Source organism: Lolium rigidum, chromosome 3 (assembly GCF_022539505.1).
Source record: "Lolium rigidum isolate FL_2022 chromosome 3, APGP_CSIRO_Lrig_0.1, whole genome shotgun sequence".
NCBI classification, from domain to species: Eukaryota; Viridiplantae; Streptophyta; class Magnoliopsida; order Poales; family Poaceae; genus Lolium; species Lolium rigidum.
In genome coordinates, this window is record NC_061510.1 from 36,305,710 (window position 1) to 36,319,812 (window position 14,103).

Genomic DNA, 14,103 nt, shown 5'->3' on the forward strand with positions numbered 1-14,103 from the left:
AATAGCCGCGTCCAAAGGCAAAACATTTATGCTCCAACATTGTTGGAAATTGCTTGAACATAGTGAGAAGTGGAATTTGAGGGATAAAGAAGCTCCTCCAACGGAGAAAGGGATATCAAATAGCCTCTCCATCGACTTGAAAGACAATGACAATGACAATGACAATGAGCATGACAATGACAATGACCATGACCATGACCATGACAAAGACAATGACAAGGACAATGACAATGACAATGACCATGACCATGACCATGACCATGGCGATGACGATGATGATGATGATGACGATGGTGGTGATGATGATGATGACGACGACGATGATGATGAACCGATGCCGGCAAGAAACAAAGGGAGATCGGATGGAATGCGGAAGGGGAAGGACAATTTGAAGAAGGCCAAGTCAAGGCAAGCAATGGTGGTTGAAGCTTTGCAAGCAAAAGTTGAGTTGGCCGAGAAGAAGCAACAAGATAAGATGACGATTTGGCAACAAATTAGAGCTGAGGAGAAGCGCAAGATGGACTTTGAGGAGCGTAGACTCCTTCTCAAGGAGAACAAGATGAGGCTAGAGATCATTGCCGAGGAGAGCCGGCTCATGATGATGGATCCAAGTGGAATGGACGACAAGGCGAGGGAATATTGGGAGACTAGAAGGGGGGAGATCTTGCGATCAAGAATATCTTGGCCCGGGGTGATGCGAGGTGGAGCTTTGGCTAGTGGTGGTAGCGATGGTGTTGCTTGATTATCATGGGGCATTTGATTCATACTTTTGGTGATGTTGGATTGAAGGCTATTGTCAAGTTTGAAATTTGAATGTTCAAAATTTAATAACTATTGTCTAATGTTGAGTATTGAAAACCATTGTGAATGTTGAGTAATGAAATCCCAGTAAAAATGTTATTTATCTGCAATCCCTTGTATCGTCTATTCTCGTGATCATATGTTATCTTTTCTGCAATAAGAAAAGACAACAACTCCTGTATAGCAGTACAGTAAGGTTTCTTGTGTTTTTTTTCCTAGCGCGTAACATCTGATATTCAGAGCTCCAGCCACTGTACATCGTACTATTCATGTTGTCCTAACTTTGTATGATGCTCTTTCCTCTGTGTTTTATAGTTTTGAAGGAGTCGCAGCCAGAGGCATACTAGCTCAAGATTGGGGACCAAGTCATCCGGTGACCTGGAGACCTATCCCTAGAACTGGTTATCGAGATGCTATGGAAGGAGAAGATGAATAAGTCAAGACGAACTCCAGGTTCAGGTATTTTTACCTTGCGAGCACAGTTCTTTTTTTACGGCCACAAGTTCCTTTGCTGCGGTTTCGTAGGTTATATTAGATCCTATGCTCTTTTACAGTTTTTCGCGAGTAGCAGCTACCGGCGATCAGTAAGTGCAAGATGCGACTATTTTCTTTCAGAACTCACACGATCAGAACTCTTAAGTGGCCCTCTTTGCTGCAGAGATGTATAGATCAACAAGTGCAGGATAAGTTGGTTCTAATTTTTTTCTTCAGAGATCGACACGTCTTCAGAAGTAAGCATTTGTGCCGCAGAGATGTAAAGATCAAACTCGCTATACGATTCCAAGCGTCCAGGTTGTCCTTTCATCTAGTTATATACTTACATGCTATTTGGTCTTATAATATACTGAAGTCATTAGGGTTTTTGACCGTAATTTGTGCCAGCTCCCACATCGTGTTGGGTATGCCGGTCTTGTTGAAGAAGGCTATAAATATTTTCAAGGTCAAACAATGTAAAATTTGAAGAAGTTTGTAGAAAAACGATTATAACATCCACACTTCCAAATCAGTATCATTAGATACAACATGAAATGTACTTCATACGATATCTACATGGTATTTTCACTAAAATATTTAGAAAAAGCTATACAAGTACTGAACGATGCAGGACCACGTTGATTCTGGAACGCCAAAAAGGAAACAAAGGTACAATAGCATTTTTAATTCAACAAAACCTATCTCTGGAAAATGCAGGTTACTTAGGCTGCAATCTATATCCTGATCACATGTCGTCTGCTTAGCGACAACAGGTGAGCAAGAGCAGAGCACACAGGCTGATACACGCAAGTGTTAACACGAGACCCCGGAGAACCCTACTGATTTTACATGTAGCACTCCCTTATTGGATGGATTTAGTTCTGCTTCTTGCACAGTTGGCGGTACCATCTCTGATTTCTTGGTTTAGTAGCTGCTGACAATGAGCAGGCCGATAGCGGTGACCACGATGGTGGAGGGCACCCCGAACTTGAGGTGGCTCCAGAAGGAGAGGTTGTAGCCGAAGAACTGTGCGCGCCTTGCCTGCTCGCACACGATCAGGTTCGCAGCTGACCCCAGCAGTGTCAGGTTCCCGGCCACGGTGCTCACATACGCCAGTATCAGCCACGCCTTCCTCTCTGACGCTGGCGAGATCGCCGCGGCCGAGGCAGCCACCCTTGTCCCCAGCAGCAGAACTGAAAACCAAAGTTTAGAAGCATTGTTCTTCAGAGTTCAGACTCTGCAATTTGCAATTACAAAGAGTGTGAAAAGAAGATTGACTTGGGTGACGGGTATGTTACCTGTCGGAACATTTGATGCCACGTTCGAGAGGATGAGGATCACAACTCCGAGAAGTGCGACGCCTTTCGCGCTGTCGATCCGTGAGTAGGGTTCTACCAGCTCCCACATCGTGTTGGGTATGCCGGTTTTGTTGAATCCGTCGACCGTGATGAACATCCCGCAGAAGAATATCAGCAACGAGTAGGACACCTGAAAGTGATGCAAATATTATTGGTCATTGTCCATTGAGTCCAATTAAGATGACTGATCTGTCAAGTGATTAGAAATACTCGATCTTAGTTACTACCTTCTCGAGGCAGGCCTGGGCGTCGGTGAAGTCGAGCGCGAGGAGAACCAGAGCGGCGGTGATGGCGGTCCAGGACATGTTGAGCCCCATGAGCAGGGCGATGAGCATGCCGAGCGTGATGAGGTACACGGCCGTCTTCCACACCAGAACTCTCCACCTCTTCTCCACGACTTCAGGCAGCTCCTTGTCCTTCTCGCCGTCGGCAGCAACGGAGTCTGGCGGCGATGGCGGCGCGTCCTCGATGATGACGCTCCTCTGCTGGCTGGCTGTCCTGGTGAACTTCCTGGACGACGCGCCGTCGAGGGTGGCGGCGGGGACAGTGGAGACCTCGACCATCTCGTGCGACATGCTGGAGGAGCGGAGGGACTTGATGGAGAACTGCATGTCGGCCTCGGAGTTGATGCTCCGGCTCCTCAGGTCGCCGTTAACGCTGGCGTTGACGCTGGCGCTCCGGATGATGGGCTCGCTGACGCAGTCGAAGTCGTCCGGGTTGAGGGAGGAGACGTGGGACATCCTGGCGGGCGTGAACCGGTGCGAGGTGACCTCGTCGTCAGCGACAACCTCGGGCCCATTGGCCGCGCCGCGCTCCTGCTGGTCCGTCGGCTCCACGGACAGGTACCTCCAGAAGTAGCAGAGGAGGATGGCCGCGTTGGTGAGCACCCCCACGATCATGGCCGGGAACACCCCCAGCAGGAACTGGCCGAAGGAGATGCCGCTCTCGACGGCGATGACGAGGTTCTGCGGGTTGCCGATGGGCGTGGCAGCGGAGCCGATGTTGGAGCTGGTGGCGAGCGCCAGGAGGAAGGGCTGCGGCGGCAGGTTGTTCTGGCGCGCGACCTTGAGGATGAACTCGGTGAGGACGACGCAGCAGGTGTCGTTGGTGAAGAGCGCCGAGGCGATGGCGGAGACGATGCAGACACGGAAGAGCAGGTCCTTGCTGCCCCGGCTCTTCCACTGGAGCAGGTTGCCGAGGTACTTGAACATGTCGGCGCGCTCCAGGAAGATGGAGACGACCATGGTGCCGAAGAGGAGGCCGATGATGGGGAGGTCGATGGCCGCGTACGCGTCCTCGGGCGTGATCACGCGGAAGAGCACCATGAGCATGGCGCCCAGCAGGGAGCCGGCGGTCCGGCCCACCGGCATGAACGGCACGCTGGGGAACACGGCCAGCACCCAGAAGATGCCGAACGCCACGCATCCCAGCACCACCTTGGACGTGCTTGCAAGCACCATCTTCTCTCCTCTTAACAGAGCCGAATCTCTTGCTCTTACCGAGCTCAGACGCTAGTGCCAATGTCGCGCTCCGAATCAAGAACCAAGGCCGATTGATCGATCGATCGGTCAGACAGGCTAAAGCTTTATATCAAGAGGGGCACGAACCGATCGACGGCAATCTCTCCATGCCCAGCTCGAACACCGATCGACCCTGCACAAGTTGAGCAAAATAGAAAGAGAGGTTAATTCGAAATCTAAAAATGGCAGGATTTTCTTCGCGGATAACGAAGATAAATAAGGTATGGATTCAACAGAAAGGAAAGCAAAATATCCGCTTATGGATAAACTTCATTCTGATCCGGCCATCCGGGAAGGACAGAAAAAGAGATTATCAAGAGGAAACGGCCACGGAAAGGGGAGGGAAGGACACAGCAGAGCGCATAATCAATCAAGCAAGCAGAGCAGAGCACCACCGCGCCTACTCACGTTGTGTCCTGCAAACAATCCAAGCGAAACCCTCGTCAATACGGACTCCTTCAAACATGCCGATAAACCCTACATAGATACTATTCCAAACTAGATCTCAAGCTCTGTTCTATGGTGGCAAGATCGAATGGAAGGTTCTTGGAATTGATCGATAAGGGCAAGGCTTAACGCGGCTGCGAGATCGAATGGAAGTTTCTAGGTGTAGATTGGATTTTTGACAAAAAGTGATCAACTGAAACCTGGTTCGGGAAATCGCTCACCTCGGAGTAGGGGCGCGGATCCTGGATGGGTAGTCGACAGTGATGACTGTTGCGGCGGGCGAGAGCGAGGAGAGGCGGAGGGTGGAGGCAGAGCCGTGGTCTGATGGAGTGGAGTTGAGAATAAAGCGAAGGAGGGAGTGGGGGCAGCTATAAATAAAGGGCCCGCTGCCACCATGAGGGCGGCGCCCAGCTTTCTTTCATGGGTGAAGATGACTTGAGTACTGGGTCCCGCTGCTGATGACGATAAGGGTCCGAGGATACCAGTTTTTACTAGGCACACACCGGCCCTGTTCCCTTGTTTTAGTCACCAACATAGAGATTTTAGTGACTTATTATTTTGGATGAAAAGCAGTATTCCCTCCTTTCCAAATTAATTGTCGCAGTTTTTTTCTTCAAAAACGAGCGAAACTACAAGCCAAAATGTATTAAAATTTAGCCTATCTCTTGAACAAATATCCCTTTTGTTATTAAAATTTACTCATCCTTTTGAATTGTTGTGAAAGGTACACAAGATGCTATAAAACAAAGAAACACAATACTAGAAAGTCGGATACTCCGATATCCTCATACTCTAAATTAAATGAAGAATTTTTTTTGGGCGTAATTTTATTTTAGGTGTGCCCACCCTCTATTTGTTTCCTGTGTCCGCCACTGGTTGGGACGTCCACCATTACCTTAACGTCGAGTACTCTGGTCCCTCCTTTCCATGAAACACGACGCGAGGCGTGCTTCCATGGCCAACTAGATCGAGCATCCAACAATTATAGGGCAAGGACAATAGTATCTATGTTAGGCTTTTGTTAAGCAGTGAGTGGTATTTTAACCTTCCAAGGGACTCCACTCAAAGTTAAACAAAAGTGGCATACCATGTGGCTCGGCCACCTTCGAGAAGGTCTATGATGTTAGGAAGTTCCAACGAGTGTGCCAGCCTTCATCACAATGATGAGATGTTTTTTTATGTTCTACTCTAATCCCCATCATGCTTGTATGCATATTGTAGTAGTCAAAGTCCTTTCAATGCCGAGCATCTTTAGACCCTAAGAACTTGGCTAAAACATACAAGAGCAAGTCATGCAATTTTGATAGCAAAATCAATGTAAAACAATGGAATGCAAAACACAAGACAGGACAGTGCATCTTTCCAAAACAAAACAAGGCATGCATGGCAAAGAAACCACAAATGGTGCCCGGGCTACATGTAGCCTGATATATTAGAAAAATCGGAAACAACAATTTAAAGTTTCAAAAAAATCTGGAGAAAAATTCTTGATATAGTCATCAATGATATATTCTACAAATCTGCAAAATCTCAAAGCAAAATACTTAGTATTTTAGGCTACACGAAAATAACAAAATCTGAGAATCTTGGAACATTTGAAAAGTTTGCACTATTCACTATTTCAGATCTACAATTTTGTTAATTTTGCACATCTCGGAATACATATTATCTCACACTGGTTTTTGGCACAATGATAGAACGAATCATTGTCTACAACTAGAATTTTTGTTCGTATTTTTTGAAGTTTAAAATTGTTGATTTCGAATTTTCAAAAAATCAGACTACATGTAGCCCGTCCTACATTTTGCCACTCTCTGGCATGGCAGCCAACTTTCCAACCAGGCTAGATACTCTTACTATACACGGGCTGGTGTCCCAAAGGGTGGTTGTAGCAGTTATTCCCCTAGCTTGGCAATCCGGTGGTGCATGTGATTTGCCAAGTAGGCACGGACGAAACCGTGACCCCGATGGTGGATGCTGTCGATCGATCTGAATTGCGCGTGAGACGTGTGTGGCGGCCAACTGATGGAGAGTGATTCTGCGACTGTGCCGTTTCTTCGTATCCAAGAAACTTTTGCGAGCTTGGAGAGCAGGAGCACAAAACGCGTATGCATGATGTTTCAGCAACAAAAAAGATGCAAAAACGCGTGGGATGATATCATGCATGCATATTGTCGACTGATTTTGCTGTGTTTCTGGGAAATAGCCGTTAAACATGGTGCTTTCCTTGCTAAGTACTACCACTACAGTGCTAGCTTGCCCTAAAAGAAGAAACCACTATAGGGCTAGCTAGTTTCAAAAGAAAAGAAATCCCAGGAAAAAAAGATGAGAATAGAGAAAATGACTCACTACAGTGCTCCCTGAGATGTGGCCTGCTCCAGTGCTTACCTTTTTGTCAGGCTTTCTTTGTGGTGTCAATAATGCCTTTGGATCAACATACACTCACTGTAACGGTAGTACTGCATCAGATGTGGACTTATCGGCACCCATATGGTTTTGTTTTCTTTTAAGATATGATGATATGGAACATAAAAGTCTCACCTTCTGTTCAATGACCCTACTAACCAATAACCGACCAATAATAGTTGAGTCATGTAATTATGGTACAGCCTTTGGGAAAATTGTAGTTTATGGGGAAGTGTTGCCTCCATTTGCACGAGAGTTGAAAGTGCTGACCATGCAAATTCGTGGTTGCCCCACCCAAAGTACGAATTTCAATTGAGATGATGCATGAGTGTTCCCTTGAGTCCCTACTCGAGCGGCCGAGCCACACTCGTCCTCCATCGACCAGCAGGCCCTCTAAGTTGGATTGGCTCGGCTGCGCCGCTGCGCCATCTTCCCCGTGCATATACCGTTGCGAGAATGGGTAACATGTGCTCTTGTCGGTTTTGATCTCTCCCGGCAAGAGAGATGTTCGTGTTGTAGTGAAGTCTTGGTAGATTGGTCCTTCGATGGCGTATGAGACTCTTGTAGCCTCGCATAGTGCCTTGGTTTGCTCTTTTAGTGATGGCTCTTGAGCTCGAGGCCAAGAGGAGTGGTAGTTGTCTTGGTGGAATATTGCCCTTCAATAGCATTGGCGGCTCTCGGTGTTGTCATGCCATGTCGGTTAATTGTAGGAAGCCTTCGGCGATGCCAATGACTTTTAGTGTTGCATGGTGTAAAGTGGTCGCAAGGCAAGCGGGCTGCCACGAGAATCCCTTCAACCGATCCAACCACACATCTTCATGCACTTTCGGGTCTGTCCTTGTGGTGTTGGGGTACAAAAGATAAGGCTTGCATTTGTTGTCTAAGAGTTTGGTTGATTTCTGTGTTTTCCTGTCTTTCCTTTTTCATATTTGAGTATGTCTATTGCTCGTATCCATTGTGTTGTGTTTGCATCTCAGCTCGTCTTTTCAATGACAATGGTGAAGCGGGCTAATATATCCACCATAGTTGCCTAAGAAAACCGATGAAAGATAACAGAGCTCATCGCCCCGAAAGAAAATCCTTTCATCCTTTGTACCCAAAAAATGACTACACATATATAATAGAGTATCATATTTGTAATTGTGAGTCATACAATGTTTTGCTGATGTTCTGGCAGAGTGCATGTATTAATTTGTTTGTATTTTTAACCAAAGATTTTAGTCCAGGTCGGCTCGCTATAAATCAGACCAGGTCGGCTCTGAATATCATCTAAAAAAAGGTCAGCCCTGGATACGTGTGCTGTGATCTTGTCTAACATTTATTAGTAGAAAAAAGTGATTCTTCCCAGATAATTAAATCATTAAAGAATTCGTTATTGCGATTCATTTGTCTCGAGTCCCCTGGCGTGATTCGTTTTGCACCACGTGTCGGCAATCTGTTTTCGACAGCACCTGGTACGGACAAAACAGAGCAAACCTGTAAACTGCACCTCTGAATTTTGTGAGACGATCCACCGTGTGTGTATGCATCTGGGCGGCGCCGTCGGATCTCCTCCACGCAAACATATCCAGCCGTCCAATTACAGAGACTGAAAAAGACGAGACACCTTTTGCACCCGTTTACAAGGACAAGATCACGCTGGATCTCTCCTCGCCGTCGCTTTGCGGAGAAAGGCTTACCTCTCGTGAAGCGCCCGACGCAGTTTCAAGGAAGACTCCAAAGAGTCTTAAAAAAAAGGAAGACTCCAAAGTTGAAAAGAAGAAAAAGGATTATTTTTTCAGTTTCTTGGAGAGATTAGCGTCTGCCTGTCGAGATTCTAGCAGGCCAGGTGGTCCGTTTTCCACCTGCTTCGGAGCATGAAACTGGCAAAAAATTTGCCAACCTCTCGTGGTTGGCAATGGCAAACTCAAGTTGTTTTGGCTGTATTTGGTTGGTGTCTGCCAATGCCAACGGAACCTGTCGTCTTTGGGGCTGGTAGGTGTACCCGTGTGTTTTGCCACCTTCTTGAAAAATGGAGACGTTTAGCTTGGAATTAGGTGCTTGTATTTGATGCTAAAATCGCGCAAACGTGTGCCGATCCTACATGTGGGCCCAGGCCTATCATTCCCACTCCTTGGTATCTCCTGATCGTCATCTCCATCGCCATTGCATCTCCCACCACCCGTGGCCGGCGTTGCTCCCGCGTCGCCCTGCCACACAACCCTCTTCGAACCCCCCTCCCCCACCGCCTTTGGTGCCGATGGGCACTCTACACTCCTAACCCTAAGTCGCCAGTGACTCCCCACACCCACACCCTTCACCCTAAGTCCCATTCATGCCTCCACATACGACATCACGACCAGCCACGTTATCTTCATCATCTCCAGGTAGATCGCCAGAGCATCCTAACCATGCATGGTGGCCCGTCCTAGTTGCATCAAAGGGGCATGCGTCGACGCGCCAACCACAGAACATGCATCAAATAGGGATCATTGACGTAATGGTTGATTTTGTCAAAAGGTGTGAGCTGACTACGAGCACGACCTTTTATTGGCGAGTTACTTCATTTTTTGAGCGGAACGACCCGAAGCTTTATTAATTGTAAAAAATGTTTACACCAAGTCCCAGATCACTAGGGGGGTTCAAAAACCACACATGCCTACCAATATCTGAAGTAGTCGCCGATCCGGCAAGGCGATGTGCATCCCGGTTTGCTTCACATCGTTCGTGGCTAAATGCTGCCTTTGATGAAGGTAGGTTGCAGATTTAGGTGTCGATGTCTAACAGGCCAAATTTTGGTGGCCCAGTCCAGGCTCCTATCTTTCAGACATGACCAAAACCCATGTCGGCCTAGACAACAAGGAGTGGACCCGTACCCGAGGGAGAACCCGGTGGTCCGATGGAGGAAAGAAAACCTAGTCCAGTGGCTGTCGACGACGTAAGCCGGCCACCAGTGCCCACAACATCGTCGGAAGTATCAGTATTGATGTATTCTGAACGACGAATTAATACAATTTAGATGGACGAAGGAAATTAATACGCACGCCGCAGGTGAATGGCTGAGCCGATCGATCGCGCGCTGTATATGTTGCGATATATTGTTCGATCGGAAGCTAGCAGCAAAACAAAGAAACGGGAGCGAAACAGAAGATTCATGCCGCAGGAAGCTTACTCAATGCCGGTGGTGTGGTCGCTCGCTCGATCACGCAACGATGGCAGCTCGCTCCCCGCCGGCAGCTCCTCGACCACCGGTCTGGCCCAGCTCCGAGAGATATTCAACGGAATGCTGCCTCCAAATTCGCCGCCCAACTGAGCTGGTGTGGTCAGGCCGGCCGTGCAATGCGCGTGCGCGTGGTGGTGAGGGGGCGCAGCCTCTCTCCCAGCTCAGATAGGCAGTGTATATATGATCGAGGAGACACGGCAGGATGGTGAAGTAGTGAAGCAGACGGCGGCCGGGAAGGTATAAATAAGCGGGGCCGGACGGGCGACGTGTGAGGCCGGCCTCCATCGATTGATCCAGAGGCCACTCTGCAGCGCTGCGACTTTCAGACTAACCGTGAAGCTAAGCTACCCACAGCGAGTGAGCGCGAGGTACGGACACCGGCCTGTAATGGCGACGGCGACGCCGCAGCAAAAGGTTGCCTGCCTCTGCACATCCGCAACCCCTCCTAGCTAGTATGAACTCGATCCCTGTCGCCCGGAAGATTGTTACCCCGTCGCTCTCTCTCGCCTCCCACCGTATCCACACATCTCCCATCATATCCATCCGTCCGGCCATGGTCGTCTTTCTGTTCGATCGTGTGTGTTTCTCAGGCTGTCGTCAGACACAGAGGTGGACATGGTAGAACAAAGTCCATGCAATTCATTAAGCCTTAAGAGAAACTGTTCACCTAACTGCATCATGATTAGTTGAAAATAACTCTAGGCGGGCTCCCGTTCCTTTGCCTAATTGTTTGGTGGAGACTCCATCAACCCGATCCTGAGCTAACGACATAAATGGACGATGTGGATTAGATGTTTGACGGAGTAGAACATGCGATCGACATCGCCAGGATCAATGTCTTAGCAAGTGCTGAAGCTAATCAACCTGCGGTCATGCTCGAACCAACACAGGGATTAATAGTAGCTTAGAAAAGCGGCATGCGAAGGATGCATCTCCATGAGAGAGACTTGACGTACGGCGCGCGAGAGCCGCTGAGATGGTGATTCATCACCGATGCTCTTTACGTACGCACCCTAACCTCATCTTCATCTATCCAATCCTGATTGATTTAGGGGAGGCTTACCCGAGGTATATAGATAGATAGCTTAGGTTTTCTTCTATCTTTGGTCATTTAACCCCGTTAATTCAGTACCAGGCCGGGACAGAAATATTGCCAAAAATGACCCGACTATTCGACTATGAAACGATCGATACCGAACTGCCGGAAGAATCGATCGATCTCCCATGCTTAATGTGGATAGGAAATTGATTTGTTTTCTAGTTATAGTGTCTTACCCAACTCAATATGCATTTTTTGTACTTATATGCTCACTAGCCTATTGATCATCATTTTCATGCCCGAAACTAGTTGTGTCCAGGTCCTATAAGTCTATGTACCATATCTTTTAACTACTCCCTCCGATTTTTATTAATTGACTCAATTTTATCTAGATACAAACGTATCTAGTTAACAAACGCGTCTAGATACATTTGTATCTAAATAAAATTGAGTCAATTAATTTAAATCGGAGAGAGTACAATACTACAAGAAATATGCTAATATTTGCTAGAACTTAACCTATGAATTTTTTCCACAATGGCCTGTACCGGTACATGATCGATATGAGAGTGGCCTTGGAGTTTTTTTCACAATGGTAATTTTGTGGGTACGATAAGGAACACAAATCGATTCCCGCTTGTTTCCTATGGGGGTGTCCTACAACTCATTGAAAATGAAAAGATGCATAAATTTAAACCTTTCATGATCATTTCACTTTTTTTTTGTTATGGTCTTCTCTCGTTGACAAGGTTATTAGAGTTGTGATCCTAACGGATCGACAAGTTTGTGAGAGTATGGACACATAAGGAACCTATGTGCAAAATTCCTTTTTTCCTTGATTCTACCATTGATTTCCTCTGATGTTCCAACCTTGTTCATATTCATTTTTAGCTTAGGAAATTCTATCCATTGCGAAGATTCCATTCTTTTTTGTCTACCTGCCATCTACTCATAAGTCTGACTAATATAATTGTATGTAATTTGGATCGAGCGGCATGTCTAAAACATAGATGGAGGGAGTATACACAATGTAGAACAATTGGATTAGAGCAGAGTACGCGTGCGAGACCTATCCTTGATCTCGACAACATCTGTGAAGTAGGGCACTGGTGAATTGAAGAAGGGACATGATTTGAATCGTCGACGTGTCCGTGTGGAGAGAGTTGGGTCATGGATGAGGCGGGGCGGCGCCAGAAGGAAGTGACTTTTGGCTATCGCCTTACAACGTATACGACGAAATCTGCCGGAATATGCCTAGCATTCTTGCAGTGGATATTTTTGGCTCTAGAGCTCCGATCCCGAGAGAGAGTTTGAGGGGATTGGGGGTCCGGCCTTGGGGCTACGAGGGACCAAGCTGTAGAGCTTGCTAAGAGGGAGCGGAGGGGAATGGGGTCTCCTTAGTTTTTGAAACTGTAATCTCCACTTTATTAAGCAAACAGCAGGCCGCCTGATTAAAAACCTTCCAGCCCCCTTAGGTACCCTGGAAGGAAAAGAGTGCGTCAGAAACCTGCTGCCGCAGTCACAAAATTGTTACATCCATGGTGATTACAGGTAAGAGGAAATCAGGGGGGTCTTCATGCGAGACCCGGCTATCTAACCCCTCCGCTCTAGCTGCTAACGTATGCGCAGCCTCATTTGCCTCCCTAGCACAGTGACAAAAAGTAACAGACGCGAAGCTACGACAAAGAAACCCACACTCCTCAAAGATGGCCGCAGCTGCTCCACTAGAGAAGCCTCCTTCTTGCATGGTTTGCACCACCTCCATGCAGTCGGACTCGACGATCACTTTGTTACACCCAATCTGTCCAGCAAGCAGGAGACCATCACGCAAGGCCATGGCCTCCGCTGTAGGAGCATCAGCGATGTGGGGTAGGGATCGATTGCATCCCGCGATAAAAGAACCATGGCTGTCGCGAATGATAGCACCAGTACCTCCCAAACCCGAAATAGGATCAAAACTAGCATCAACATTTAATTTCACCTTACTCTCTGGAGGTTTCGACCAGCTGCCACGAACAATACCACCACATCCGTGTTTTTTTGCTCGCGCATAGTTGGATGCAAGGGCCAAAATACTCTGCGCCGAGCGAGACGGGTTTTGGACAGCTTCCCCATGCGTTGCCTTGCGCCGCTCCCACCAGATGTACCAACATGCAGTTGCAATCAAATCCTTCCTAAAAATGTCTTGAAAGAGAGGGGCGCGGGAGATTTTATCAAGGAGAAGAGAGTCAAGGACAGAAGGACCCTGTCGATCAACGTAACAAGCTTCGTTGATGACATCTGAAAGCCCCAGAGCATGCCAAATTTTCTTAACTCGCGGACACTGGAAGAACACATGTCTAATGCTCTCACAGTCTGTGGAGCACAGGGGACATTGGGCAGAAAGAGGGACATGTCTGTTGGCCAGGACACCATTGCATGGGATAGCTCCATGAAGGGATCTCCAAACATGGATTTTAATTTTCGAAGGTACTTTGAGTCCCCAGACAATCTTCCAGATAGGGGCTTCCGACGTGCCCATAATATTTGTTCTGGCCAGTTTTCTGCCATGTTGATACTTCCATTCCAAGTGATAAGCGGATTTGACGGAGAACAAGCCATTCCTGTTATAATGCCAGGCAACAAAGTCCTCCATCATACCTACAGCCAAAGGAATCTGAAGAATCCTCTCAGCGTCAATTTGCCAAAAAATATCTCTAATCAACTCCTCATCCCACTGTCTGGTATTGTGGTCAATTAATTCCGAGACTTTTCTTAAAACAATATTTCCCCTCCGTGTGTATTAACTTTCCTTGAGAGTGAACTAGGGATCCAGGGGTCATCCCAAATACTGATATTAGAGCCATTGCCCACACG

General features: G+C 47.4%; 1 protein-coding gene across 4 annotated transcripts; it reads right to left on the bottom strand.

Annotated features, from left to right (window-relative positions):
• Nucleotides 1-1,767: 1,767 nt before the first annotated feature.
• On the bottom strand, nucleotides 1,768-10,364 carry LOC124701436 (silicon efflux transporter LSI2-like). Of its 4 annotated transcripts, XM_047233491.1 has the most exons (5): nucleotides 4,822-4,935; nucleotides 4,562-4,569; nucleotides 2,861-4,286; nucleotides 2,574-2,763; nucleotides 1,768-2,468 (listed from the first exon to the last, which is right to left on the bottom strand). In XM_047233491.1, exons 3-5 carry the CDS (start codon nucleotides 4,091-4,093, stop codon nucleotides 2,200-2,202), a joined length of 1,692 nt encoding a protein of 563 aa, XP_047089447.1. In that variant the 5' UTR covers nucleotides 4,094-4,286; nucleotides 4,562-4,569; nucleotides 4,822-4,935; the 3' UTR covers nucleotides 1,768-2,199. The 4 variants fall into 4 exon arrangements, with proteins under 4 accessions (XP_047089447.1, XP_047089446.1, XP_047089445.1 ...); XM_047233490.1 differs by lacking the exons at nucleotides 4,562-4,569; nucleotides 4,822-4,935 and adding an exon at nucleotides 10,158-10,364; XM_047233489.1 differs by having other exon boundaries at nucleotides 2,861-4,569; nucleotides 4,822-4,953.
• Nucleotides 10,365-14,103: the final 3,739 nt, after the last annotated feature.

What these genes read in the sequence shown, in the direction of transcription:
- LOC124701436 (XM_047233490.1), bottom strand. Translation starts at nt 4,093, where the DNA reads ATGGTGCTTGCAAGCACGTCCAAGGTGGTGCTGGGATGCGTGGCGTTC. An exon ending in CCCAGGCCTGCCTCGAGAAG is followed by an intron (nt 2,764 to 2,860) that starts GTAGTAACTAAG and finishes CATCACTTTCAG; the next exon opens with GTGTCCTACTCGTTGCTGAT. An exon ending in GGCATCAAATGTTCCGACAG is followed by an intron (nt 2,469 to 2,573) that starts GTAACATACCCG and finishes TTTGGTTTTCAG; the next exon opens with TTCTGCTGCTGGGGACAAGG.